This window comes from Zonotrichia albicollis, chromosome 10 (assembly GCF_047830755.1).
Source record: "Zonotrichia albicollis isolate bZonAlb1 chromosome 10, bZonAlb1.hap1, whole genome shotgun sequence".
NCBI lineage: Eukaryota > Metazoa > Chordata > Aves > Passeriformes > Passerellidae > Zonotrichia > Zonotrichia albicollis.
In genome coordinates this window covers 13,829,299-13,855,595 of record NC_133828.1, presented here as the reverse complement: position 1 = coordinate 13,855,595, position 26,297 = coordinate 13,829,299, and the positions used below count along the sequence as shown (strand labels likewise).

The window sequence follows — 26,297 nt, the reverse complement described above, 5'->3', positions numbered from 1 at the left end:
AGGCAGCCATCATCCAGTCAATTTCCCCAGAACCAAATGACAGAATTACAGTCTATCCTCAGCCCAGGAGCCCTGGAAGGGGCAGCTTTCTCCTAAACATTAATGTTAATAGAGGGGTTTTATTAATTCTTTGTCATGATTCCTCTTTAGCCTCCAAGCCAGGTTTGGCAGTCCTAGGACCAGCTGTGCTACCTGTGTTTGACTTGTAAAAAAACATACCCAGATGTATTTCTTTTATCTTGCTGATGCCCCTCCACTTTTCTTTCTGCAGCAAATGAAGGCCATGAATTTCCTGCTATGCAGATAATTTTTCTAGGTTTTTTTCTCAGTCACAATGAGTCTAGACCTGTTGTCCTAACCTCACAGGCAGATTTTGAGCTCTTTTGGCATTGATCTGAAGCACACTGAGGGCTGTAGAGGTCCTCCCAAGCTTCAAAGTGTTACTTTCCTTCTAAATTGCCACATTTCTGCAAGACAGCTTGCCCTTGCCACATCATTTGGACTGCCCATCTGTTGCTTAGCTACAAGACTAATAATAAGAGCCCAAATGATAGCAGAGTGGGCACTGGAGCATTTCAAATATGACAAGACCCAAAGGATGCTCATCAGTGTATGTGCAGGAATATTACATGCCCTGAATTCTGAGCTTTAAGTGGCCATGACTGCTAGCTTTAACTTAGCTCTGGTTGCTAATAGCTTGGCTTTTGCTGGAGCTGGTTGGTTTGCAAGCTGTGGCCAGAGACAATGATTTTAAGGAAGGTGGGAAATTGCTAAACAAAGATCCTTGGAAGAGGGGAATAGGATAGGATAGGAGAGGAGCTCCTTGGGGGTTTCTGTAAGGGAAAACTGATTGTCAGGGTTAGGTCCCAGTTGCTGGAGTCAGGTTTTGCAACGCAGGATCAATGAGAACTGCAGAACAAGCCATAGCTGCTAGGTGTTATTACTGATCTGTAGCCACAGCAGCAACACCTTTCAGCTCTTCCCTGACAGTTTGTGTAAGTTTTGATTCCAGTTTTTTTGTTAATTTATGACTTCACAAACTGGAATTGCATTTTTGCAGCCTCCTGAAAATGAGTGGCACCAGGACACATCTTTGGCTCCCACAGCAGCTGTGTGAAAGCACTCTGCAGTGCTTCCAGCAACATCAATTAATAGTCTGGAGGTGAGTGCTCCGCTCAACAGCTGAATTTAGTAACAGTTCATCTGCATGCAAGAGAAGGCTTCTCTGAACCTCCAGCAGCGTCTGTAGGACTCATACTTCAGCTTTGTGGTGTCTGTGGCTGGGGCTTGTATGGAGAGGGAGCCTGGGGAATGATATTCCTGAGGTTCAGTGTGAGTGATCAACAGGAAGGAGAGATAAGAGCCATCAGCTGGACCCTGCTGGACCATCCTCAGAGCAGGGACTCAAGGAGAGGCTGGAATGGCTTTGTGCTAAAGAGTTTTGTTGTAACTGGTTGTGTTGGTCCATAGCTCAAAAGCAACCAGGTTCCTGCCTACACCTCCAGTTTGATGCCAGACCAAGGGGACCTGTGGGAAGGACAAGGATTGCAGTTTCGGTTTCCCTTTTTATCTTGTCTCCAAAGATTGCTCTTGGTGTTTGCATTGCAGATGTGAACTTGAGGAGACACCACACTGACCACAGAAGGAATCAACTCCTTTTCCCGTGTTTTAAGACACAGAAATGACATGAACAAAACCTGATCAGTTAAGAGGAGAGGAATTCACTATAAAATATTGTGTGATGGATTTCTGGTTCATACATGGTGACACAGTGCTGCTGGGAAAACATTCACCAAGGGTGATCTCACATTGTTATTATTTCTTGTTAACAGCTTAAGCATATATGTAAATAATGAGGAGCAAACACCTACTATGCAAGTGTTAGTGCTTTTTGACCCCTAAACTCAAAAGCAAGGAAAGCTCTTGGTGAAATACATGGGGATGTGATCCTTTTAGGACAGCAGGGCAAAACCCCAAAACTTGTAATCAAGTGGGACAATGTTGTGTTGTTGCCTGATAAGATACTGCATTAATGTATGGAAATTCAGCTCATAGAGACTTGTGCCATGTATATGTGCAGTTTATGGGCTTGTTCTAACACCAAGAGAAGAATCAAAGTTTGGAACACTGCCTAGGATTTTTACTTGGTTTCCTGTGTATTTGCTTGCCTGTCACTTCTAAACCTGTTTTGCCTCTCACGTAGCAGTGGAGTTGTGCCCAGATAAAGGCATTACCAGCTAAATATTAGTTTCATAACTCACACCCACTGCTTAGTCCCAGGGTATCACTCAAAGCAAATTATTCTGCTGTCTTACATTGTCTGTTGATCACTCCTTTTTGCCTTTTATCCTTGTTGTTGTTGTTCTTCCTGTCTTGCAGAAAGCCAAGGTGCCAGGCCATTAGGAAACTGAATTATTTAAACCTGATATTGATTTTTCTTGACCATATAGCTGACGTTATCATGCAAGGACCTTGCCTTGAGCTATGCAGGAGGGGTTTTGCTCAACACTTGACAGCTCCTCTCCCTCCTTTTCTTCATTACCTCCCATCTTTTTCCTACCCCATCATTTCCAAGAGGAGGAGGTTCTGAAAACCATTATGCAGAGTCATTCCATTTCACTGTCAGGCTCCCTTTGCTAGCAGCCACACAGATGATGGGATTTTTCTTTCTGTTCACTCTGGAGGTGCACAAACAGATCAGTCTGTTTGCTAAAAGCCTCAGCACACCACAGTATCCATGGCAACACAGCAGCCTGCGCAAGCATCTGCAGACGCCTCAAAAATCAGAAATACCAAGTGATGACAAGGAGCTGCTTCATACAATGGATGTTTATAGGTGTCACAGCCATCTGAAACACTTCCTTTTCCACCCATCAGCTCCTTGATTATAATGTGCTTTATGTTTTTCTTGCACCTCAGAATCCAAGATTGAAGGCAGAAGTAATCCTTCTTTTAATGTTTATTTGCTTTGTGGTTTTTTTTGCATTTAGATCACTGGCTGAGGTGCCTTATGGGAATGAGCACCCCAAGCAACACTGTTAACTTTCCTCTTTGAAGTGAGTTGGAGTACAGGCTTTTCAAATGATAAAAATCCACACTTGTAATCAAAAAAGAAGTGGTCTATGTCAATCCAACTGACAGAAGTAGCTGTGTGAGTGCTAGGCTGAGTGGTGAAATGAACCCAGAATTACTGGTTACCTATAGTGATGACAGATTTCATAAGATCAATCACCCATTTTTTGGAAATATTTTGATTTAAGTTTATCCACCTGCTGGCACGGCAGAGATTATGCTGGTGTGTTTACAGGCACTGGTTTTCACTGAACCTGTGGTTTGTTCAGATCTGCTTCCAGGAGATGATAACATTCAGGAGATAACGCTCAGCAGATAACATTCAGGTGGCTGCAGAACACGTATGGGTTCACTGGACCAAGCCTGCAGAAACATCTGGAATTCAGAATGGGTAACTCATGTGGGCACTGATGGACACTGTTAAAAGAGTCTCATGCTGCTGATGGCCCTGGCTGAGGAGCAGTTTATAATATAGGAAACCCACAGGAGTCTTCAGGCGCTCAGGACCACCTTCCTCACCTCAGGGAAGTACTGCTGCCCCAGGAAGATGTGGTGAGTGTGCTTATCCATCAGGCTAGGGCCATTCTAAACCCAAACTGGATAGGTGTCACAGCCATCTGAAACACTTCCTTTTCCACCCATCAGCTCCTTGATTATAATGTGCTTTACGTTTTTCTTGCGGCTCCTTTGTCAGAATCCAAGATTGAAGGCAGATGTGGTGAGTGTGCTTATCCATCAGGCTAGGCCCATTCTAAACCCAAACTGGACAACTGTGGCTGTTGCTCATACAAAGGCTGAGTAAAAGCCTGAATTTGAAGTTTGTTAACAGGAAAGAGCCCAAGTACACATATGCCTAACCTCCAGCCACAGTCGTGGTGGGAAAATATCCCCTTGTTCTGTTTGTAATGTTTCCCTGCTCTTAAGAAGTAACATCAGTGTTTAATTCATAGAAAGGTGAAAGGAAATGCAAAGCCCAAACCCAAGATGAATTGTGTTGCCCCACATTGTGGTGTTAACTTGACTAGGCTAATCTGTTTTCAGCCGGTGATTTAAGCTTTAGGCTTGGAAAATACAGTAACATCTACATGTTTGAATGTAACAAGAGGATAATTTTCAAAGGCCTTATCAAATTCCACCCTAATAAAACCAGTTATCAGTGCATCAGACCACTGATGAGCTTCCATGTGCAAGCATCTCACAGATTCTTTTGAAGGTCTTTAATCCTCAGTAACTGCTGCTGGAACAATTCAGACTTTCCCCTAGAACAGGAAATTAAATCTGAAAAATAGTATATTCCTTGTATTCTCACCAGTTTGACTATTCAGTAACTTACACATCACATTTCTTGTGAAAAGCCAATTTTTCATGTAGTTTTGCTCGGGATTCAATGTGCAAAGAGATTTCACTATATAACACTTACTATGTGTTCTGTTCCTCTTCTTTTTGGTCCTGTAAGTAGGCAGTGGGGTTTTTATTTTTTTTCATTCAAAGACCTGGTAAGGCTGAATTAGTTTTATTCCCCCAATTCTCAAGATAGATAAAGAAGGCAACAGTTGTAGTAGTGAGAAGCTAGAGATGGTAAACGAGTAACCCAACCCAAAACTTCCTTGCAATCATCATTCTTTACCTAGAAAACGTCAAGAGAACAAAGCTGATTTTCTTAGAGAGTTTGGTTTTTTTTTTTCTTGTTTATATGGAAATTTAAGAGATGAACTATTGTTCTGTGCTCCAGAAAATGGGTTAAAGCAGTGAAAGTTGGTTTAGGTTAAGAACTTGTGCAGGGATCAGTACTCCTCTTGCTTCATTTTGAATACATTTAAAAACATTTTGTGAGATGTCACAACAAGTCTGACACCCAGCTGTCTTCTCTTCAGCAGAGGAATCAGATCCATTACCAAAATTTCACAAAGCTTAAGAGCTGAGAGGAAAAAGTAGCTGGATTAGGTAAATGCAGGGGAAGAAGCTCTGCACATAACCATGAACCCTGTAAGGGACCACTTCTGTCCATTTTTCACACTGGTTCACTGGGGACTCTTCCCTTTCAATCCCAGCAGTGAGAAATGAAGGTGTCTGCTGCAATGCATTCTCTACTGCAATTCTTATCTCCTTGCAGCCCCAAGAGCTGGTTGCCCAAGTATTTTGCACCCTCTCTCTGCTTTCAAATTATTCTGCTTCTAATGCAGAGACTGGCTTTTGACATCAAAAGCATTTAGCAAATTAGAGTGCAGCTCCCTGAAGCTAATTCTCCCATCATAATTCACATGGGTACTCAGAGTCCCTTGCACAAAAAGACCAAAGATAACTAAATTGACAAAGGCAGCATTGCTCTTGTACAAGTCCTTCCACCGGGCCAGATCTCACCTTTGCTTTAAAGCTCTCCTGTAGCAACCTGAGACATTTACATTTACAAACAGGTAGTATCTCCAAATAATGTTTGAATGGTAAATGTAACCAAATGGGAGACAGGCAGAAAAAGGAAGGCTTTTACATGGAAACGTTGCTATGTGAGCTGATGAGATACAGCTGAGCTTCTTGTCAGAAAAAGAAAAAAAAATGAATATAGTTTGTGATGCAAATACAGGGATAAGTCCATTCTGTTTTCAGTGGAAGCTTTTATTTTTCTTCGTCGTTTTTCAGCATTTGCAGGAGCTCTTCAGCTCGCTTTCCCCCCGATTGCCTCTGTTGGGCACTAGAGGGACCCTGGAGTTTTCCAACCCATGAAAACCTCCCAGCAATGCCGAGGAGGGAGCCCTGCCTTTCCCGGTCACCTTAACCGAGGTGTTTCCGAGGAGAAAGGCGGGGAGAAATCTGCTCAGCCTGCCCACAGGCTGCAAAAATGCCACCGAGAGTAATGTGCAAGGGGACCGTAGCCATGCTCCTTTGTTTCATTAACCTCAGCGGTGCTCGCAGCTCTTCCCATCATCAATAAATAAGAGCTGACTTTGTCTTGACTGCTCTGATTGCTCAGCTAATGCGCTGACATTGGCGCCAAGGCTTGAGTCATTGTGTTTTTGAGAAATTAAATGTTTCCTTCCCCCCCGTCTGAAGTGGTGCCAAACACCTAGGCTGCCACTACTGCATCCCAATAAACTCTCAGGAGAGCAGTGGGGAATTGTTACTTAACTATATAGTAAGAGACAAAGTACTGACACAAATTCCTTTTAAAACTGCATTCCCCAGACACAGTTTCAAATTAATCTGTTCTAAAGACAACTATAGGTAATTTCATTCCTTTTTCTTTTAGTAGGCAGGCAAAAAAATCCTCTGTATTTGACTTACCAGACTTCCATACAGGGATCCATAACTGAACATCTCAAAACTCATGGTTTATGAGGTGATGCAAAATTTTGTTTTCCTTTATACAAAAAATCTTTCCCCACTATGGCTTAGTGCAATGATGCTTTCTGATCTCTGCATGAATATTTCTAATAAAAGTATGTGCATGCATTTTAATATCTGTAACACGAATTAAAATATTTTTTTCTGTCTTAAAACACATAGTGTCAACACTGCTGCTGAATATTTCATGTGAAGTATAAGGTAATTTGATTAGATAATTATCTCAGGGAAAATGGTGACTGCCATTTTTTTGGTGCTTATTTTTCATCATCTTTGATGCTGGTTTAAAGGAGAGATGCAGCTGAATGACTAACTTCTCAGACTCACCTTCTCCCTCTCTCTGTCTCTCTCTGCAGGCTGCTGCTGAAAAGAGACAGGCTGCTGCTGTGCTGCATCTGAGCTAGAGGCGTTGATTCTCTGTCACACATCACATGGAATATTCTGAGCAGGTCTCTGATTAGTTACACCCCCTCTGATCTCCAGGAACGTTTATGGACAGTTTATTGTACATGTGTCTTTCTATTAAGACATCTTTCCATCTTTTCCATGCTACACACTGCAGTATTTGTTTCCAATGAAAGGCTGTCCTTTCCCCTCCCTCCCCCCTTTTTTTAAAATTGTAAGCTTTAAATTAATCTAATTTCCATTTGGATGAAGTTTAACTTTTTCTTCTTGATCAAGTCAGCTGTTCACTCCCTCTCAGGGCTGCTTCTGATGTGGCTTTATGTTAGACCCTGCATTCCCATTATCCAGGTGGTGAGAAGAAGGGTGAAGTTCCTGTGCTTGTGGGGAGAACTCCATCAAGGTCTTTGCATGGACACCAAGGCCCCCAAGGAGAGGCACAGGAAAAAAAATCCAGCAGGAGAAAGGCACTGAGTGTCTTCAGGGTATTGCAGACACTGGTGCACGTGCCCTGAACCAGTGAATTTCCTCCTGGCAGCCTGGAGAAAGACTGACTGCAGCAAATGCATTTTCTCTGAAAGCATCTCTGGAAGGATGTGCATCACTGATGGTGAGTAACAAGCAGGGAACATGATGCCTTTGTCGCTTTGGCAAAATCCTGCTCCCACTGCACGGCACTGATTTACAGATGAAATGTGAGGAAACAGCAGCAGTGGGAAGTTCTCTCAAACAGCCTGAGGAAGGCTCAGGAAAAGTACAGGAAGAAATGTTTGTAGTCCTTACTCTTTTAAAATGAAAATTTCCTGATTTACAAATACACAAAAATACTTAACAAAGTAACTTGGCCACCCCAAGTCACTTCATTAGCACCGACAGACCCTTGACATGAAATATACATACCATTAACATGAAATATACAATGTTGAGGGTATTTCTTTGTGAATGAAGAAACAGACGCAGGGGCGGGACCTAGGCTTTCCTGAGCTGCATTTTGACTATGAGTCTAATACACATATGGCCCAAATTACACATCTGAAATCTTCTCGATAACCTGCTAAAGCCCACAAAAATACCCAAGTGCTCAGTATTCCTCAAAAATCATGCTCGAAATCTAGCTGGCTACATAAAATTAGTGACATTTGGGAAAAAATGTGGATAACTTGCTCACAGTGATGCAGCAAAATGCAACCAAACTGAATTTAATGTTTAAAGTTTTTCCACTGCAGTATGGGTATAGCATGCACTCTAGATCCCCAAATATATTTATCTTCACTGAATCCAAATATAGTACCTTCAAAACATTATTACAGGCTAATGCATACATGGCATGCTCAGAATTTTTGGTTAAGATTCCGACAGACTGACTTTTGCAGTCATGAATTATTAACAAACTGAAATTTGCTTAGGGGAAGAGAGGAGGTAGGAAAGCAGCAGCATTTTACTCTTTCATCTCCAGCACAGGTGGGTTGGACTGGCGTGGCTCTGGCTGTAACAGGTGAGGTATGAGCTGATGCTGTAGCCCTATCACTGATATTGTGGGAGGAATGACTTTGGAGTATAGCAAGTGTAATGGACACCCTGAGGGAGAGGGACAGTTCAGTTCGAGAATGTGGTAAGTGACAAAGTAATAGGATATCTTTTATTGCCAGATTCCAGGAAATGGCTGGAAAGCCCGGCCCTACGAAAGCAGAGTGGAAGTGAGCAGCAGCGCGGTGTCTGAGGGTGCTGTAAAGGCGTTTCTTCACCGATCTCACTGTTACTTGCTCTCTTTCTCCAGAGGAAAAGGAGGAATTAGGCTGAGCCGGACTTGGCAGACCCAAAGGAAATCAGGTGAGGAGCTTTCGGGAAGGTTTTCCACCCGCGGCAGGGCAGGGTAGGGCCGGGCACGGCGACACCGGGCGGGCCCGCGTGTGTCTGTCCCGGCGGCTCGCTCGGAGTCTCTGCAATGCAGGGGCCGGGGCGGGGCGGAGGGGCCGCTCCTCCACCTCCTCAGGCGCGGGGGCCCTGCGGGAGCGGCGGCGGGGCCGGGGCGGGGCCGGGGGCGGTCCCGGGGGCTCGCGGCGCGCAGGCGGCCGCGTCCCGGCGACAGCCCCGAGAGCGGCGGGGCGGGTCGGCTGGAGCCCGGTGCCCCGCGTCCTCCGTGTGCCCGTCGGTGCCGGCAGCCGCCGTGGCGCTCAGGTAAGCGCCGTGCCGAGCCCCGTCGGAGGAAGAGGAGGATGAGGAGGGCCAGGCGGGGCGGGGGCGCGGGGCCGGCGCCGTTGCGGAGTGCGGGAAAAGAGGGGTGGGTGTGTGTGGGGGGGGGGGCAGCCGCGCGCGCTTCCCGCCTTGCGGCCTTCGCGAGCCCTTTTGGGGGCACCCCGCTCCTGAGGGTGCTCCGTCCGTCCGTGTGTCCGTCCTTCCGTCCCTTCTTTGGGCCCTTCAGTCCCAGAGCCAGACCGGAGTTCTCCGCGGGTCGCCCCCGCCCCACCTCCCGGAGGTGAAAATGGAGCGGGGCGGCCGCCCTGTAACGCCCGCTCTGCCTTCACGGGGGCGGCCGCGCTGAGGGCTCGGAGCATCTCCGGGCTCTGAAAGCCCTCCGGGGGATGGGAGCCTCTGTCCTCTCCTGCCCCCACCCCTAAGCTCCTCTAAGGGGATCTGCGCGGCTGAACAAAGAACGTTGTGTGAGGCGAGGGCTGTAAGCGCTGGTAATTTGCATCGGGGAGAGGGGGAAAAAAAAACCCACCTAAAAAAATTATTCCCTGTACTGCATGGATCAGGGAGGAAAACAGCCGCGCACGGGAGCCCAGCGGCGAACAATGCCTTTTTATGTAGGAGAAAATGATGTAGAATGTGCCTGGCTCGGATGGCTGCAGGTAGGAGCCGTAGGCGTGTGCTGCGCTGCGCTGCCGTGCTGCTGCACCGAGCCACAGATAAACCCTGCTCGCCTTCCTCTGCCCTGTACCCATCCAAACGAGACACCCCGACCTGCCCTCTGCACAAAATGGGCTTTATGGAGCACCTTCGGGAAAGAAGGGGGTGTGCCGCATGCCGGGAGAACTGCTCTCCGTATTGAAAGACACCAGCATGGTCAGTTTCCCTGGGTTAAGCCGGAACTTTCGGTTTTCCTTCGAATTAAAATATCCTCTCGTGTTTTTGGTGGGTTTTTATGTCGGATTCTTCCTGAGACAGAGGTGTAGGTTTTCACTTGTGAGTGAGCATTAGCATAGAGAATGGCATTTTAACATAGCAATTAACAGAATAGCAATTAGCATAGCATTAACATGCAGTAGAATGGGATGTATGCACATGTATGTTGTAAGTCTTCCTTATTCTAGGTCTTTAGCATCAATTTTCATAATCTGTCATGCCAATAAATAATACTCCATCCTTCCTCAAAAAAAACCACTTGCTGTCCAGCATTTGTGCTGCTTATTGTTCAGAAAACCTGTCCATTTTGTTTTCAGAAGGGTTCTACCATGTGAGATTGAGCCACATACTCTTTTGGTTCTGTTTCTCCCCGTTTTCTCCACAAACCTTTGATTCCTCTCCATGAAGGAACCTGTTTCTTTTCACCTGTGCTGGTTTAGACTGGCTGGGATGTCTGGGCTACACGTCTCATAGCTGAAAGCCTCAGGAAGAGGCTCAGCTGCAGAATGTATTTATTTTCCATAGCTTCTTTCCCTTCCCTCCTGCCTGGATGGCGTCAGCATTGCCTGGGAAGAGAATGTGCTGAGAGGGCACAGCATAGTGAAGTTGTTACGTCATAGATGATGATGAAAAAGTGATTAATGAGCACTGAAAGATTGGCCACTTCCCCTCGATGTGCTACAGCTCTCTTCAGTTAGGGTGAGGGCAGTCCAGTTAAGTTTATGGTTGTCATTTCTCCAGCTGATGTTCTGAAAGTGTGAAATGTGTAACAGAGCCCAGACTCACCTGTGTAGCACCCAGGACTGGGAACCACCCACGCCTCACTGTTTCATTTGCAAGACACTGATGTGCACCCAGCAGTGGGCAAGACCTCAGTCTCCATGTGGTACCAGTGTCCTGGAGCTCAGGCATTTGCAATTTGCAGGAGAGCTAAAGTCTCACACTGGAAATAACCCCAGTGCCTTAGTGAGGCTGCTGTGCATGGCAATGAAACCTGCAGGTGAGCCCTGGCACAGGGCTCTGGGAGGAGGGATGATCTCAGCAGTGGAGCACGGTGCCATACATTCCATCTCTTCTCATCTCTTCTTATCTCATCAAGGGACAGGATCTGGGTTTTGGAACTTTTCAGTTTGCTGCACCCATATTGCACATTTCCTGTGGGGGTCTGAGAGAAGCCAAAGAGCTGTCATCCTGAGAATTAGGAGTTGCTGTTCTTCTGAGGAGAGTTTTAGCACACTGGAGGGCAGGTCATTGTGCTTATAATGCAGTTTGTTATGTAAAGCAGCGTTTGCAGCCTTGATTTAGAGGACTGATGTAATTATTATGGTATATTATATCATACCCACTTAGCTGTGTTCTTTAATGTGTGTGGATAATAAAGAAATAGTTGTAATTTAATGACCCCTGAGGTGCTGTGCCTAGGCAGGAGTGATCTGATCACAACAGTCTCTAAATGAATTGCTGCATTCTGTGGGTTCAGAATTCCCGTGTTGCCAGATGTTTTTTCCAGAAGCACCTTTCCTTTCGGTCTGTCATGCTCCTTTCTGTACAGGTTACCCTTTGCTAAACCATACATCTGAATTCACAGAGGAGGCATTTGCTGTGTGTGCTGACAAAGTGGGCTCTGGCCCCTCCAGCTCTGGCACTGTGCTCCCTTAAAAATGTCTGTGGAAGTTGCTAGAAATATCTAAGCACAGAAACAGGGCTGAGGCCCTTTGCAGATTCTGCTGGGCTGTTCCAGCTTCACCTCCCAATGTGGCATGTCACACACGTGTGTTGGAGACAGGTTTGTTCTCTTAATGGGGTTGGGAGAAGAAGAAGTCAAAAAGAATTTAGGTTGTGAGGACTTTATGATGGAGGCTTTCTGAAAGTCACCTTTTGTTTACTAATGTCTTTACAAAGGCACAAGGTATGACAGAGCTTGTAACATATCTGCAGCAGATGAAGGATCTGAAATCTGATCTGCCATGGTGGGACAAATGATAATCAGCTTAAGAAAGGAAAATAAAAGCTCTGCTGGTGCCTGAGCCTGAGTTCCTTGCAGATCTTTTGCCCACAGTGCAGGCAGTGGCTGTGCTGAGAACTGATCTGGTAAAACTTCTGGCTCACAGTCAAAGAACAAAAAAATGCACCCTTGGCTTTGTTTGGGTTTCAGAAAAGGCATTTCTGGCTGCAGGATGCTGGAAACTGAACTGAAGCCTTAACCAGGGAGGGATTAGGGAGCGTTGCACTTAACATGCACACAAATAATGACCAGAAATTTGGAAAGGTCTAAAAGGGGTCCCAAGGTCCTTTCTAAACTGAGTTATCTGATGATATAGATATTTTGGGGTTTGTGCTATCTTTAAATCCGTGTGTGCACTTGATGAAGAAATAAAAGTATGTATGTGCTGATATGTAGAATTGTTCCTTAAGACTCAAGGATGGTTGTTTTGGTCCATCTGTATTTATGCAGTTCAAGCACATGCTTAATTGTGCTTGAAAGTCAGCTTTAGACACGTTTAAAAATCAAGCATGTTTTTACAGAAAAGAGGAAGAGGATAAATTCATGGTGTGTGGGCTCAGTGTTGTGAACCCCTTGATGATATTTAGAGATACCAAGTACTCCAGAGAGAGCATGAGATGAGCAGTGTTCTCTGATATCATGACCTGGCTTATCTCTTCCCAAACACACGCGCACACACTAAGGCAGAGTATGGGTGGGTCTTGACATATTTAGGGTTGGTGCTTTTCTTCCATCCTTCTGCTTCTTGTACAGGTGTGCTCATTGGCAACAGCTCTGTACTGCATCTCAGTTAATAAGAAAAAACAGCATGAGACTTATTTCCATGGGGTGGAGCTGATTTAGAGCATTGGTGCTGGAAAACAGAGATGGTTTAAGCTGCCTGCCTCAGAAAAGGGAAAAGCTTTTATTTTGTGGGAAGGTTTAATAACAGGTTATGCTACTAAACCATACAAGGGTGTTTCAGAGGGACGTTCAGTGTGACATTTGTAATTGCTTTCTAGGTATCAGAGGAAAGCACTGATGTATCCATGGGGTTAATTTGGATTGTTGTGGCCACATGGGTTACTGTACTAGCTGTTAAGAGGATTTGAAGTCTTGATTGACCCATTTTACTTGAACACTAATTGTTTGCTCTTGTATTAAGGAGAAAAGATGAGCTAATCCTTATGGTTTTACACTCACTGCTGTTTTTCCCTACAGCAGTCTTGCAGATGAAACTGATCTTTGTTCCTTTGTCTTGATTGGGGAGGTGGCAGAAAGGGATAACAGGCATCAGCTTCAGAGCATTGTTAGTGTTTGCACTCAGCATCCTGCATCTTTGTTAGTTTGAGAGGAATTATGGTGAAAAGGTGTGGCTTGGCCAATTCTCTTTGTTTTCTGCAGTCTGTGAGACAGGTTAGTGCTGGTTGATAGGCTTGACCAGTGTTATGATACTCTGTTTATCTTCTAGCATCTTTAAAGTCCACATTTTTTTAACTTTCTGTGATGTCATGAGACTATTTATTACACCACAGAAACAATTTATTTATTTTAGCACATGATGCTTCCAGATAAAATGTATGTATGTTTCATATAGTATAAGGGAGACAATAGCCTTAGTACAACCAGCAGGGTTAAATAATGAAAATCAGAAACTGTGATGAGTTCATTGAATCTGTACCTGACTTGCACCTTCTGGAAAGAGACAATGCAATTTACAGCTCTGTTTTCTGATTATTGAAAATCTAGGGTACTTTTTGCCATCAGGGAAATAATCAGTTTACACCTGACAATTCTTAAGTTGTGGGTTTGTAGGTAGAATTAAGGTCCTTTAGCAAATTTTCTTCCTTCATTTGTCACTCATAGGTATAAGGAGTTGAGGAATATTTATTGTCTTGTGCCAAGCCCCCAGCAAGAAGAAGGAAGATTTCTTTCTTTTGGTACTTCTAGTAGCTCTAAGACAGTTAGATTGCAGTAGCTTCCAGTGAGTTGAGTCTATGAAAAGTTACTTTTCTCTCTGTGAAACTTCTCATTTTATTCCCTGAGGGAGTTTTAAATTAAATTTCAATAGCTGTTTGTGAAATTAGCTGTATTTAAAGTATATCAACCTCTGGATAAACAAGAGAAAACCCCCAAACAAACCAAACCCAGTAGTCCAATCATGCCAGCTAACTTGGCAGCATTTAATTATAGGACCTATTGATTCAATTAACCCTATGTTTTCATTTTGTTTTCTGGAGGGAATGATAGGGGCTGGTTTCTGGTTTAGAACTAGGAACTATCAGTTCTATCTTTAGGAATATAGATTATCTCTTAGGACAGCTGCTTGGCTATGTAAAACTTGCTACTTTTCCTGAGATTCTGATCTTGGATGAACTGCCTCAAAATTAAAATGTTTTATGGAAGTTCTGAACAGAGTTTGGGATGTTTTTGAAAACTCCTACCTTGGTCCAAGTTTGATCCAGAGATGAACAGTAGGAAGTGCTGTAGACATTCAAAAGTGGCCTGTGTGCTTCACTGCTGGGCCAGAATCCTGTATGTGCTGGCTGTGAGCAAGGATGGATTGGCCTCCTTCCGTGTGTGTCCCAAGCATGGCTGTGCCTGGAGGAGCCTCAGCTGAGGTTGAGGTACAGTTAGGTTTCTCTGCTTTTGTTCTCCTCACTTTGTGTAGCAGGTATGTGAGCAGCTTGTGCAGCAAGGGCAGTTGCAAGGTGCTGGACATTAAGGCAAGGACACCCCTATTTCTCTGGGAGGGCTCAGGCTCTGAGAGGGACTGTGAGGAAAGCATTTTTTCTGTGTCTGCTGTGAAATGGGCTGAAAGTGTGTGTTCCTTTGACTTTAAGGAGGGTTCAGTTGTGGGTTTGAATTCTGCTTCGCTGGAAATCTGGTCAGCTTGTTTTAGCTAACCAGATCTTCTCGTGCCAAGTTACACTTTCTGTTTTCCACGGCAGTCCCTCTGTGACCACCAGGTCTGAGCACATCTGATCTCCTCATGGGCACTTTGGCCAGACCCAAGGACAAATGCTGTGCCACAGCCTAGTGCTAACACTTGCTAATGTTAACGTGCTTTTACATGTGACAACCCTGGCTGATTGTTGGATGAAGGGACCCCACAGAGACCCCTCCCTGCCTGATTGCTGCAGCTGATGTGTGATGTCTGAGGTGTGCCAAGGCACCCCTTCCCCTTCTGCCCCCCGGTATGGCTCAGACAGCAAAGCCTCTCCTTTGTTTGAGGCGCTGTGCCTGTGGCTTGCTGACGAGCAGCTGTGTGCTCATGAGCAGGTTTCTGCTGACATAGCCTGGCTGCTGGTGCCTGGTGTGCTCTCAGGTGCTGGGCTGCTCCTCCTGCAGGCCGTGCTCAGGGCGTGCCGGGCAGGCAGCCTGCCCTGCCTGTTTGCAGCCAGGCTCTGGTCATGCGTGTAGGCATTGGTCTGCTTCCCTTGGGTGTGCTGAAACTAATGCTGCCTTTTGTTTCCACCAGCAGTTAGCAGATTGTTCAAGGAGGCTGAGGGAAAAAAACCCAAGGGCTCAAAAAGGAGACATGCAGGGGTGGAGCTGGATGATTTGGAAAGGAGGAGAGCAGATTTTGCCAAAGGGATGGTCTGGATGGTTGGTCAGTCATATCCCATCCTTCTTGCCCGCCTGTAGCTGGGGGTGGGAGGGCATCACTGATGAAGGCAGATAAGCTGCTTGGATACCCCATGCTCCTTCAGTGCTCCCCTGCTACCTGCATTACGAAATACACAGTGCAGGGAGCTATCCACAAGAATAGAAGGGATATTTCTGAAATAAGAGTGTCATCTCCTCCAGATTTGTATCAGACTTCTTGATTTGCACTGTTAGGGCAGTGTTTGGGCCAAAGGTTGCTCACAGCATGCTCAGAACAGACCTGGAGTCAGTGTCTGTGCTGCCAGGAGTCCAGAGCAGACATAGAGATTTCAAGTTGTGGCTAAGGGGGTCTGGAAGCCAAAATTTTGCCCTGTCTTTGCCCTTCCCAAGAGAAAAAGCCCCCAATAAGAGTGGCCAGCTGCACCCTGTCCCCCCCCTCGGCCACTTCTTTTGCCTCTTAAGTACCAATCACTATCATCTCTTAGGCAACAAATAGGACAAAAGTCCCTGAGAGAAAGGAAAAAAAAAAAAAGAAAAAAAATCCTAACCTCCAATAAGAGTAATTAAAAAAAAAAAAGCAAAGTAAAGCAAACAAACCCCTGTGTGTGTGTGGAATGCTTAATAACTTGATTCATTCTGAAGAGCAAAGGATAGAGTGTGGCAAATAAGCTTTCATTCCATGTTGTTCTGCAAAGTTAAGCTTTTTAGGCTGTGGAGAGCTGGTTCTGCTTCTGAATAAAACAGCAGAATGTTGAATCTAAGTATTTCTTATTACCCAGGTGCTGTCTATTATAGCATATAATAAATTTATTTTTAAACTTTTAATAAAAGCCATTTTGTATTACTGCAAATTAATATATATATAGTTTTATACTCTACAGGTTGCCAAAAGTAGCAGAAGTGATTTACAGAGAATACTTATAGTCTTTTAATTTAGATAATTTTTAATGGTGTGCTACTTGTGTTGCTTAAAACATTAGTAGTATTTTGAATGCAATATTAAAAATTCTTCTAAATTTATCTTTCAATACAAATAGTTGAGAACATTTTTTGTGGAATGTATTTGGGAAAAAAGTCCAACTGCATGCACTTAGAATGACCTTTAATACTGTTCTCTGAGCAAAAAAAGCTGAATTCATTTAGGCTTTTTTCCCCCTTTGCTTGTTTTTGGTCCACTGTATGCTTCCAGCATCACTCTTAGCAATAAATAGAATTAATAATTTGTTGCTAAGTTCCATTTGATAATTACAGGCACTTGGAAATTAGGAACACATTTCTCATTTTACAATATTAATGCTATTGATGCTTGAGATGCTGGAATGTGTGTTTATTTAGATGGCAGTGCTGGTATCAGGGTGCCAGCAGTGACCTGTATCACTGAGCAGCTGTAATTGTGGGGACTTCTGTCCTTTGATTCCTCTGGACTGAGTCTTTGAACCCTGTATTGTAAATTCAGGCTTTGTGACACTCACAGTAACTAGTATCTGCTGAAACAATGCTTTATTCAATGCTTTGAAATCTTTTTATGAACTTGATTCTACTTTTTTTTTTATTATTTTTTAGCACAAATGGATTTATACACTGCTATTTATGAGAGAGTACTCCTTGACTGTAATTAATTTATTTTTTAAAAAATGCTGACAATATGTAGGTGGTGGCAAGTGTGTACCTCTCTGAGCCAGCACATAAAATGCTCCTGGCTATTTTAAGGCAGATACTCCTTCTTTTGGGTGGTGTCATGAACTTTCTGTTTTATTCCATGATGGGAACAGAGCAACTTGGTGAATGTGCAAGCTGTACTTAAAGTAACTTGTTTACCTTTTAAATTAAGTATTTTAGGACTGAATTCTTTTACCACCTATTACAAGCAGGAGGAGGGAAAAAATACTGGGCAAAATGTGTTTCATACTTCAGGATATGAATCCATGTTTACTGCCAGAGTCAGAAAAACTTCCCTGCAGGTTTGGCATTATGGGGTTTTACTCTGAAGTACCTCTGTGGTTGGCACCAGGTGATTTCCCCTTCCTGCTCTGCCAAACTCATGTGCATTTAAGTACAGATGTTTCAGTTACTTGGAAGATTTGGATTATTTTTGCTTCTAATTTGTTTTATATGCTGATAGAAGCTGTAATTATTTTTTTTCTGAAGAGGATGGAATTTTCTTCTGCATTTTAAGTTATTGCAGGATTAGTCTCAGTGACACTGCTTATTCCAGGTGCAGTGGAATAAGTGAGTTGTCTGTATCCTGGGATGGGGAGAGAATGGATATTTTACCTCTCCTGTGTGTTTGTTTTTTGTAGCAGTATTTTTGGTGCCTTTTCTTGCTTGCCTAAGGGAGAGGGAAGGTAAGTGAAAAATGAGCCTTTCTCCAGTGACAAAATGATCTGTGGGCACATTAAAAAGGCAGGAAAAAAGACATCAGAGAAATGTGCTATATTTTCACTTGAAAAACTAGCTATGGAGACTGGTTTCAGCTATTAGAGGCAGGTTCAGAGCTGACAGGTCAGTAGGAATAGAATTTGCCTGTTCCAGCAGCTGTTGAACAACTGATAAAAAGGAAGTGGCTATCTCCTTATGTTCGCCTCTTTTCACCATTCAAGCATGACACCGTTTTCTTTAGGATTCTATTCCTTTCATGCCTTTGCAGTTGGAAAATCTGCTGGATTTATCTGCCCTACTGCTCTTACCTGCAGGCAAAGGTTGATCTAGATTGAAGTGTAATCCTCCTAGATTAATAAATAAGCCCTGCCCCATGTCTGTGTCACTAAGCAGATGAGTAGCTCTTTGAAGAATGTTTTGAAGCTTGTGAAAACAATTTCTAGCAGAAACTTGCTTTTAAAAGACATTAAAATATACAGATAGTAAAATGAACAAGCAAGTAAGTATGCCTCAAGAATAAAATTACTGTAGTCACTTGTTAATATTTCCCTTTTTGTGATGGATTTGCTTTGTAGCTGGACTTGAAAATCCTTCACAACTGGTACTGGTGCTGGGCAATTTCCCCTTCCAGTGTGGGTCTGTCTGCATTTATCTTTCAGTTTGTTACCTTTCAGTTTAGTCACTCATTTTGTATTGAAACAGCTCTGGGCAGAGCTCCACATAACTACAAAACCTGCTGCATAGATGAACTCATAGAAAAAGAACATGTGATGTTCTTCTGCTGGATTTCGTTTTGAAATGAGATGTTGCTTATTTTCTGAGGAGCTTGGGATCGTGGGCAAGACATCTGTGGGATGAGCAGTGCATTTGAGCTTGGTGGGGCTCTGGGATAGTGGTGAGAGCCGCTGTGTGTCCACCACAGGTGTGCTTTTGGTCTTAGATTGTCCTGTTTGCTTAGGTCTTGATCTGCAGCTGAGCTGGAGAAGCTCTTCTGGGCTTGGAAATGACTCGTGTTGCAATGCTCTGGGCAAATTTTAGCTTTGTCTCTGTGTCCACCCATAAATCAACCTGCCTGTCATGCGCTGAGGACTGATGGGGCAGTGGCTCTTTGGGGCACTGCGGTGCCAGGACCAGCAGAGCAGATTCCTGGCTGCTGGGCAGAGCAGGCACTTCTGCCCTGTGTGTCTCTGAGCAGCAGCTGTTTGCATTTCGTAACCTGCTAATTCCCAAGCACAGATGGAGCATCCTGACTCTGCAGAGTCCCCAGCTCAGGCTGCTTCTCCATACGCTGGAGGAGTCACAAGGGCTTTTGTCTTTGCTGTAAAAATGAGTTTTCCCTGTCATGTTTGAGAAATACTGACACAGTTTTTCTGTGCATGCCACTGACCCTGTTACTTGTACATAACCAGTCTGAAACATTCCTGAGAACTGACTACTGCAAGTAAACCATAAATATTTAAACAAATAAATACTTCCTGGATTTGGCCTGAAGAGAGAGAAGGTGGAAGTGAGGTACAGGCTGTGAGATGCACCTGCTGAGCTCCATGGCAGCAGAGAGAAGCTTGTCTCCACCTGCCCTTGGGGAGAGGAGATGTGATGTGGCAGATGCTCTGCAGAGAGGAGCCTGGTGGAGAAGTGCTGTTGAGTCTGTGCAATTAATTGTCACAAGTGGCAGCCAGACAGGGACTTAAATAGGCAGCTGGTGGCAGCACTGGTGACGATGCTCAGCTGAACTTTACAGGGGGCTGAGATGAAGCTCAGAGGCTGAGATGAAGCCCATGGTGCCAGTTGACCTTTCTGTGGGATTGGAGGGTAAGCAGCTCAGAACTGTGTCGAGTGATGTATCCCAGGAGCAAAAGGATGTCCCAAAGACGACGCAACAGATTTTGAAAAAGCACCTCAGGCAAATTGAATCTAGAGATTTGAACAAACTCTTGTTATGCTAAAGACTGATCTGACTCTAAATATGACCCTCAGCCATGGGAGGCTTCAGGGAACGCTTTGTGCTACCAAGTTATGTGGGGAAACAGAACACTGGCAGAGCTTTGTGTCCATGGTGGGCAGAGTTAGAGGTGCTCATGGCACAGGTGGCACCTGAGACTGGAACAAGGAGGACACTTGTGCCACCTTGGCAGTCACACCGGCCCCTTCTGCACTGCCATTGAGTGACACACAACGTTCCATTCATCAGCTTGATGGGGCTGTGGAAGGAGAACTGGAGAGTGGCCCCTTTGCCCTGATCCTTCTGATCCTGGGGGCAGCCTGATCTTTTCCACCCCAGTCCTTATGACTGATGGGCAGCAGTGAGAAAACAAGCTGCTGCAGAGGGGGATGTGGATTTAATCCATGCTTTTCTGGTCATTTACTAGCCCGATCAACCACCTAGATGGAAAGGCTTGCCTTATGGTGTCAGAAAAGGGTCCAGCAGCACTGCATCCCTGCTCCCTGCACATGGCAGGATTTACCTGGGGAAGGGAAGAAGCATGACCAAGATGAACATGCCTGCAATGTTCTGATTGCTTCTTGTGATGGATGCTCCTGTAATAATCCTGATTTGAAAGTTGTCCTCTCAAGCTGAAATTACACAAAACCATTAACTCTTCTCTATATTGCTTATTTTCAGCTCCTGTCCGTCGGCAGAAACATTGCCTTGTAATTTTGTTTCCCAAGGTTCTGTCTGTTAAATCACTGTCTCCATTCATGGGAAGGATGGTTACCAGTTAGTGGGTTTTTGATCTGTCTGCCTGTTCATGGGGAAAATAAGCTCTTGTGAAGTCATGTTATCTTGTGGAGAGCCTGGGCAAGCTCCAGTGAGTGATGTGAAGGAGATAAATTATAAAATGCTAAGGAGTTGAAATGGCACATCATACATTTTACTTCCTCACTCTAGCTTTTGGGTTTTGCTGAAAACAGTGATGTGTAAACTTAACACTTTAAGCTCTAGAGAGGTGACAAACCGATGTTACATATTTTCCTGAATTTGATAGGTCGAAATATGTTCATTATGTGATTGATACCTTTTCCACATGTATTTTTGCTTCCACCCTGTCCTGGTTTCACCATACAGGTGAATGTGTGAAAGACATTCAGGCATTCAGCATAATTTTTTGTCTGCTTTTGCAGCCCTTAGAGTACCTGTCTGCATAAAGACAGATAATGGGCCAGCCTATACATCCAAACAGATGTTTTTTTAATTTGTGGGGAACTGCTGTATCACGAGTATTCCACATTCCCCTATGGGTCAAGCAATTGTTGAACAGGCCCATAGGACTCTCAAGTCCGTGTTATTAAAATAAAGTCCATTTTGAAAATAAAGTTCACAGGATCTAACCACTCTGACAGGTTGTGTTACTCCCTGAAAGAAATCAAATTATCCTGGTTGCCAGTCTTGCTTAGTACATTTTAAATCACCTTTCTTCTATGGGTGTAAAATAGTACCACCTGTATAAATGGTACAATTATAAAAACTGCTCTTACTTTGGAATTGATTTTTTTTTTTTTTTGTGAAGGACACAAAGCATTGGGTCACAGTGAAAATGTTGCACTTCCTATTAACAGTCAGAAACAGTCCTGGCACAGTCTATTGGTGATAGTCACAGGGACATATGTGTGGTAATAAACAACCCTTCTAGGCTTTCTGCTGTGGGCTCTGAACTTTGCTGTGCTGCAGCTGACTTGCTTGCAAAAAAGCCCTTGTCTGTGTCTTTAATGAGGGACTTTCCTGAGGTAGAAATTGCCTTCCTTGGAATTAGGGGAAGAGGAGTGATGTGTATTGTGAAGGAAAGCTAAGCCAGGAAACACCTGGCAACCAGATGGCCCCTAGCATGCTGCATTGTACCCACACCTTCATTAAGGATTACTTTGGCTGTCTCTGGGTAATAGATTTAGAGGTTTGGGGTCACAAAGAATTAGAAAATTGTAGCCATTTGCAATTAAACGTGAGTTATTTTTAGAGGACAAAGAACCGAGCTGAAAGCTGAATTAGAGCTACTTGAAATGTTAGGGCTCAATACTAGGGTGGTATTTTCTAGGTGAGTGACAAAGTATCCCATGCACTCCAGTCAGAGGCACAAAGCCACCCAGGGTGGTGACAGGGATGGCAGAGCTGTGAGCAATGGCAGCAACATGCAAGTGACATTATTCTACTCCTTAGGGCAGCTGGTGTTAGGTACTTCTCCGAATATTCATGTGTGCAACAGATAAAGGTTGCTTGGACTACTAGTAGAATAGAGCTGTGTGGTTGGCACTGTGATTTGTATAAGCCTGGCTCAGTATCTTACAATTATATTTTCACCTACATTTAATTTTGTTTTGTGTTTCTCCATCCAAGTGCCGGCAGCCCAAAAAGGACAGGCTCAAGGTTATAAACTTTTCAGGTGAATGATAAGAATTTTGCTAGGGAAATAGACATCTGGGCAGAACAGTACACAACCATTTTTCATGTCATTGACCACTTGGCAGCAGTTGGTGGCACGTGGGCATCAGGAATTCAGGCTGACCCTGTGTGGTTGCCCAGAGGTGAGCAAGAGGAAGCTGCTCCCCCTCCTACATCCTCAATACTCACCTGCTTACTCCAGCAGGTAAAAAGAGCACGGCAGTACTGAGGTGTGTGGGTGTGTTTTGGCTGTCCCACAGCTGCTCTGGGAGATGCCTTTTCTTGAGGGAGCTGCTCTGTGGATAAGTGCAGGCACAGAGTTTGTGGTGGTTGGGAGTGGGGCTGGCCCAGCCTCATCCCCAGCGGGCACAGCTGTGCAGGACAGGTGAATGCTGTTGAAGGGAACGAGCCATGGAGTGCCCAGGGGCACTGACCAACCACCAAAGGGAACAGAGGGCACTCAGGGGCAGGGCATCAACAGCAGGGGATAAAAGGCTGGGCTGAAGGACAAGAAGGGCAGATGCTTGCAGCCTGCTGATGTGGTGAGGTGTTACTGTGTGTGGGTTGGAGCTTTCTGGAATTGTGTGGTGGTGCTCTGTGTATGGTGGCTGTCTCAACTGTGGTGTGTGCTGTGACAAATAAGCAGATCTCCTGGTTCTTGCTGAATCCAGGCCTGATTGATGCTGCCTTGCAGCTCACCCGCTCATTGCCCTGCCTTAAAAGGTCTTTAGCTATCTTGGGAGAATAATGCATGCCAAAGAAACTTTGCTAGTCTGGGGGCCATGTAAATGCAGGTTGCCTTCCTTACAAACACTTTGGAGCAACTTGAGGAGGTCTGAAAGTTGTTCATTTCTTTCATTCTCATGATGTTGATCCAATAATAAGAGCATTGCTGGCTTTTATCATGTATATTCTTTTGAGCAGCTTCTTTGCAAACAGTGTATGTCTGTCAGTTTCATGTTGAAATGTTTGTAAGCACAACTTGAAGGCACTTACAAATGGAACACCGATTTAATTACTTGTTAGCATTGATATCAAAGCTTATTGTGAATTTATTGTAGTGAGTTCTGAGGAACCCACATAAAAACCTTATTTTATGTATTGCTTCAGTTTTTAAGTCCACATCCTGTGAGGTTGGTTCTACAGCTGCAATCCTTGCTAAAGACAATCTTAACTTCCATTATGCAACTGAACTGTTTGTATTTTATTAAAAACAAGCCAATGGTACTCTACCACATGGTATGGGGCAGCCACATAAATATGGAACAACTGTCTTGAAAGAATGGGTCAAGTTGTCAGTAAGACTTCTCATTTTCTTATCTCCCTGAATCTGAAAGGCAAAAATATTCTTTTGCTGTGTGTTGATGGTGTCTTCAACCAGTGAAAACCCCACAGCAACAGCTTGGAAAAAAAGCAGGGGGAGCGTGCCTGAAGGATTTACTGTGCTGCTCTTGGTTTTCCCTTGAGAAGAGCCCAGCTGTCTTGAAGTTGAAATTAAAATGTAAATCCTAAATTAGGCATAATTAGGGTACTTCCTTTGGACAATGTCTGATGCAGGCAGCTTTGGTTTTGGGAGTATGCAGGTTTTCTCAGTGTTTGAGCAGTGAATGAGGGAGGAGATAATTAGCATATTGTGTTGGTGCTCTCCAAAGCTGGAACAAAAACCAGAACACCAGTTCTTTTTCCCCAGGAATCCTGCTGCTAACAGTGTGTAAATCTGATGAAGACCTGTAATTCTAAACATACAGAATTCCTGCTCCAGTAATGCATTGGTATTAAAGTGAGCAGAAGGTTGGGGTATGAGCCTTTCTGTATTTTGTGTGCATTTTGCAGAGCTGGAATGGACAAGTCCTGGGATGTCTTGCCTTGGTGGAGATTACTATGGTCCTGCCAAAGGGCTAAAGAGCTCAGTGAATTGGGTTGCAAGGTGGCTTCCCTTAGCTAGGAATCTTTATTTTATCTCTGCTGTGCTTGGATTAGTCCTTGGAAGAAGCACATTTTGCAGAAACATTTGAAATAGCAACTCTGGCACAGTAACATCATTTTTGTCCGGGGGTTGGAGTTCTAACACTGTGTGGAACTTGCTGGAGGCATGAGCATGTATGAAGCAGTGGAGAGAGTTTTGGTTGGAATGGGCTTGGGGAAGCAGGCTGGGACTCATTCCCATCTGGAAGCTGAGTGACTGTGGTGTTTGTTATTCCTCAATGTTGGGGTTTTGGCGCCTGCTTTAGCACTAAATCAGCTGTTGAGAATGTTGTGAAGGTCTGTAAATGCCTCTGTAAAGGTGCTTAGGGCTCTCTGTTGTGTCTGACAACTTGAGGCTTCTTTTTTCCTTTTCCTTTCTTATCTTTTTTCCCCCAGAAGATTTATGGTTTGGTGTAGAGCATGTTAATGACAAAATAGTTTCAAGACTTCAAACTTATAACCAATTAATAGTATAATTATTGTTTACAGTATTACTTTTGCTAGGGAATGTCATGAAATACTTACTGATATGTATCATTCATGGTCTAAAGAGGTTGTAAATTGTCTTGAGTTTTATGGCTAAGGCCAACATAATTTTTCAATCTAGAAAAAGACCTCTTTCAGCCTAGCTTTAAATAGTGTTATGAAGTGGTCTTGTGTGTGATTTAATCATGGTCCTGTACATTAATGTTTGATGGCTCAGAGACATAACTAATATTATAGCAGTGCTTTAAAATGGTGCTTTTTCACATTGTTTAGCTTAATATATTAACTAGGGAGGCAGAAAGCAAAGCAAATGTTTGTTTTCCCTTTTCCATACTGAAAAAGCTGTTGTTCAATTTTGGTTTTGCCATGTAAATGCTTTTTTTTTGGTGACAACTGGTGAAATCATGCTGTTAGTTGGATGGAAAAGTGCATCTTTATAAAATGTCATTTGAGATACTGGAAGATGCCTTGCTGGGCTAATGTTGTCACTTTTTCTAAGCTAATAGCTTAGATACTTCCTGCTATGTAGTCATGTAATGGTCTACTTTAAGTCCTGTATTTGTGAATCTTGAGCTATGACTCAGGGATTTAATTTTTCTTTTCCATTTGGGACAGAGACTAAAAATAAAGATGATTTTCTACAAGTGAATCTGACAATTTTGTAGAGAATTACTATATTTCTGTGAGTGTTTTAAACCAACTCAGTCCTTTACTGGAGAATTATTCCTGCTTCATAATGCCATCTGTTGCTTAGAAAAATTCTTCAGGAAGTCTTTTTCCCCCTCAAAGTGCTAAGGATATAAAAAATTTCTTACAGAACTGATTTGCATTGCTGTGAAGTTCCCCAAGGATATTCCATACTGATCAGCACTGATCCTTTTACTGGTTTGCAGTAAACTTTTAATTGCACATCCTTCCTCATAAAGCTATTTATGCATGTGCATGTCTATGTGTGCACATCTATGACTCCACTGAGCTGTATGGAACTCAATATACAAACACCACTGGAGTCTGATACTTGGATTGTGTTAAACAGAAACAGCCTCAACAGTAGGGAAATGTCTGCCAATACATGGAGCTGTCACCTGGACAGTTTGCAAGTGAAATATGTTCTACCTACAATCAACACTGCATCATTCAGTTTTGCACTGATGTGCATCAATCACTGAACCCTTCTGCATGCTGCATTCACATGCCATGATAACAGCTCCTGAACATACAGAAAAACTCTCATTGGAAGCTTTTCCTATGGCAGCAGTGATTTACAGAGTAAGAATAATATAGTGCTGGATCAAGAAATGTAAAGAATGACAGAAAAACCTGTACATGTCTTTTGAAATATGAGCATTCATATTATAACAATCTTTATGATCAATTGACAACAACTATTAAATAATCTTACTAGATTCCTAAGTTTTACCATACTTGCCATGCTGAGATGATTTCTACAGTATAAATTGATAAGTATATCTGTAGTCCTTTTCCCTCAGTTACTTGGTTGTGTGAATCATAACTGTGAGAACCTTAGATGGAATAAATAGGTTTTGTTTCTTGTTCTGT

General features: G+C 43.7%; 1 protein-coding gene across 40 annotated transcripts in view; it reads left to right on the top strand.

Annotated features, from left to right (window-relative positions):
- The first annotated feature begins 8,334 nt into the window (after nucleotides 1–8,334).
- MAP2 (microtubule associated protein 2) overlaps nucleotides 8,335–26,297 on the top strand; it is a 218,760-nt gene continuing 200,797 nt past the window's right edge. For 10 of the 40 annotated variants that reach the window (XM_074548068.1, XM_074548073.1, XM_074548070.1 and 7 more), the window contains exon 1: nucleotides 8,724–8,991. In XM_074548068.1, the coding sequence (XP_074404169.1) occupies nucleotides 8,759–8,991 (233 nt within the window). In that variant the 5' untranslated portion in view covers nucleotides 8,724–8,758. Of the gene's footprint in view, nucleotides 8,426–8,474; nucleotides 8,644–8,723; nucleotides 8,992–26,297 lie in introns of those variants that run through there. The other 30 variants (XM_074548109.1, XM_074548111.1, XM_074548105.1 and 27 more) reach the window with 12 other exon arrangements.